Genomic DNA, 3,524 nt, shown 5'->3' with positions numbered 1-3,524 from the left:
AACACACAGCCAGTGTTTCCAGGTCTTCGGCATGAGAAAACGTCCCTCTTGGTCTGAAAAAACGTCATTTCCTACCCAAAAACGACTTTTCCAAATGTATGCGCACAGAATTCTTCTTATCATAGGGAAATAATATAAAGTGTACCAGGTAAACTGACGTCTTCATATTTCAAACCAAAATTTGATATTGTTATTATTGGTTTTGTTGCATAACTCAGTCCAATTTCGGATTTGATCCTCATTCTTAGGGTTCGAAATTTGAGACTTTGGTATCGATACTGAGTACTCATTCTGGCATCGAGCTCATGGTATCGATACTCTAAAGTATCAGGGAAAAAGTATCGATACTACTCAGTATCGGACTCATTAAAATACGTTTTTTGGTATACTAAAATAATTTTATTCTTCAGTCGCATATCTAGTTATTTCCTGAAATTAAAACAATAAAAATTTAAAATATTTGATTTTTATTTCATTGCGGAACTTACTTTTTGTAAACTTTTTCGTTATGCATTTTTGTAGCCTATTCAATTTTAGTATAATAATGAGCAAGTTTGAATTAAAAGTTAACGGTAGTACACGTAAAGTTGAATAGGTTACAAAACTGCATACCCAAAAAGTTTCTAAAAATTCTTCATTTTCGTGAACTTTGCGTAAAGTTTTATGGCCTTATTCATAAAAAATGAGAAAGGGTTTAAACTGAAAAATGTATGAAAATGTCATTTTATTAAGCTCTTTAAACCTACTTTATTTTTTATGAATAAGGCCATTAAACTTTAACTTATTTGGTTTATGTTATGCAACAGACTACACGAAATTACAGTTTATCTTAAGTTATGGACAAAATTTAATGATAGTAATTCATACAAGTAAAGAAAATTGGGTTGGAAATGGAAGAAAAAATTTAAAAAGTTTGTTTTTAAAAAAGTATTCGATACTACAGGTACTTTGCAAAGTATCGTGTAAAATCACCAAATAAGGTATCGAGTATTAAAGTACTCATTTTTATACCCTCAGTATCGATGCTTACTCAATATCGATAGTATCATTCGAACCCTACTCATTCTTCCGGACTGTAAACATAAGTCCTGCAACGATATGTGTGCTTTTGTACAGGCGGCAAGAATTTCTTGGCATAATAAAAACTTGTGATAATAAATTGTCAAATAATATTACGTTTCCACCAAGAGGCAAACCCTGGGTTTTCTGCCGCTAGCGTGTTTAATCGCAAACATCAGTCAAAACACTTGTCAAATCCCATACAAATATCATAACCCAAACTCACTTCAAACCCATCTTTCACAGCGTGTTTATGTTGGGTTCGTTTGTATTTTAATATTAAATGATGGCAATTGTGTTCATTTACGTCATTTTTTCTCTTTTGTTCTTTCATTCTTATCAAAACATGGCAACAATGTTTTGCAGCTGTCAATAACATGTCAATTTAATTTTCTCAATTGACTGCCGGCGTCGTGAATTTATAAATTTTTAAAAGTTAAATAAAGATGGAAAATACTAAAAAAAACTAAAGCTACTTGGGTACCAGCAGCGGATGACGCCTTTGTTGATTTGTGGGAGGAAAAAGCAAGCGAACTGCGCGGTCTGCGAAAGAATTCGCACATATATGCGGAAATGGCGCAGTCGCTGGCAGCTTTCGCGGCCGGAGTCCGCCCAATTGATGTTAAATATAAAATTCATAACTTTACTATGAAATATAGGTAAGAAATATGATATTATGTGGTATTATTTGTAAAATGATATTGATGTGAGGACTTCCGCCCACGGGGGAACGTTTAGTTATTTTCCCTCTTTTTCTGGATTTGTTGGCGGCGGGGGAGCGGGCGTCGCTCTTGATATCCAACCCAATAGAAAGAGCACAGCTCAAGCTTTGCCAAAAGTCACACTTGACACCTCGAAACGTCTCACAGACCCCTGGGGAACCATTGAAAGATGGTATAAAATTAGCATTTTCACGCCGGAAATATAAACTCGGTAAACAATATTTTTGTGCAGAACACCTTTCCGTTTTGGAAGCGCCTCTTGTATTGTCGCAGGTATACAACATTTCTTGTGCACATAACTCTGGCTGCGACCTCGGGTCACCCATTCGGTCGCGGCCTAAGGACGCCAATGTGCAAAGTGTTCTGCGCAAAAATACTGTGGACAACATTACACTTTCTATAATGAAATGCTAATTTTACCCCAGTTTGAAATCGGCCCGGGGGTCCGTAGAGGGGTCTAAGAGGGGAAGGTTACATTTTCTGAAAGCCTGGACTGTACTCTTTCTAATGGGTGCGGTTTTAGACCCTACACCCCCTCCCTCTTTGCTCCACACCACAAAATTGTTGTAAAAATAACTCAACATTTCCCATACATACTTATAAATATGTATTCATTTTAGTAATGCTGTTAATTGTCTTTTGCAGAAAATGCAAAGCAGGCCAAGGAACCGGGTGCTCTCCTGCTACATGGAAGCATTATGAAAGGGTACACCGCATAATTGGTAACGACCGAATAAATAATGTTGATGCTGTCGTGGTGGATAGTATAACAGGTAATTTTATTTATGTATATTAATTATTTCTAACTAAAAGGGGTTTTAAAATTGTATTATTGTATAGCTATGCCGCCTACGTCGCCAATTTCGCCGTCCCCTACATTTTCGGCACCATCGTCTCCAGCCCTCAGCGAAGTCTCCACACCTGCAACAAAAACAAAAAATCAGAAAATAAGCGAGTTGAACGAAACCATTAAAACAGCCATGGCAAAAAACAATAAATTAACTGCAGAGCTGATTGAAATTGAAAAGAAGAAGGTGGCTGCAATCGAGATATTGTCCCAAAGCGTCGTTAGCTTCTTGGAGCGAAACTAATTCCAAATCGCTGTGCACTCAGTGTCTTCATATGTATCAAGGTGTATTTAACAAGGTGGTGTTGGGGCGACAGCTGAATTTTTCGCTTTGAAAAGCAATACATACGTCATAATGATGGGTTTTTTGTAATTCATACCAATGGCAGTATGAATATCTGCGTATAATTTGTTAGTGTAATTTTTTAATTATATACGGCTAACACCAGCTTGTTAAATACGCCTTGATATGTATATTATTTTAGTTAATTAAAAAACCGATCTCTCTGGCTTTCATGAATGAAAACAAATTTTATATACAGTTGCGGATAGTAGCAAAATTCAAAAGTATATTGTATTGAATCCCGTTCAATTTTAGTACAAAAAGGTGCTATTTTCAGCATTTCGTTCATGCGTTATATGGAAGAATATATGTACACTGGCAACCAAAAGTGAATGCTAGTGTTTAATATTTACAATGTTTTGTAAGTTAAATTTTTTTTGTTATTTGTTTTATAAAAAATAATATTCATGCTTTAATCAAAACCACATAAGTCAAACTTTCAAACTTTATACAGAGCTCAGAAAAATTTAATGAATTTTCGTCAAAATTTTGATCTTTTTAATTTGAGTATGCAGATGGATCGGTTTTTTTAATTCTAGTAAAACAATAGCAA

General features: G+C 35.2%; 1 protein-coding gene across 1 annotated transcript; it reads left to right on the top strand.

The window, feature by feature from the left end:
• Positions 1–1,403: 1,403 nt before the first annotated feature.
• Positions 1,404–3,090, top strand: LOC118735064. The gene is made up of 3 exons (XM_036464664.1): positions 1,404–1,718; positions 2,427–2,554; positions 2,622–3,090. Exons 1-3 carry the CDS (start codon positions 1,633–1,635, stop codon positions 2,870–2,872), a joined length of 465 nt encoding a protein of 154 aa, XP_036320557.1. The 5' UTR covers positions 1,404–1,632; the 3' UTR covers positions 2,873–3,090.
• The last annotated feature ends 434 nt before the right edge of the window (positions 3,091–3,524 follow it).

Source organism: Rhagoletis pomonella, unplaced genomic scaffold, assembly GCF_013731165.1.
Source record: "Rhagoletis pomonella isolate Grant_MI unplaced genomic scaffold, Rhpom_1.0 Rhpom_scaffold_00003, whole genome shotgun sequence".
NCBI classification, from domain to species: domain Eukaryota; kingdom Metazoa; phylum Arthropoda; class Insecta; order Diptera; family Tephritidae; genus Rhagoletis; species Rhagoletis pomonella.
This window is presented reverse-complemented; position numbering and strand designations above follow the sequence as displayed.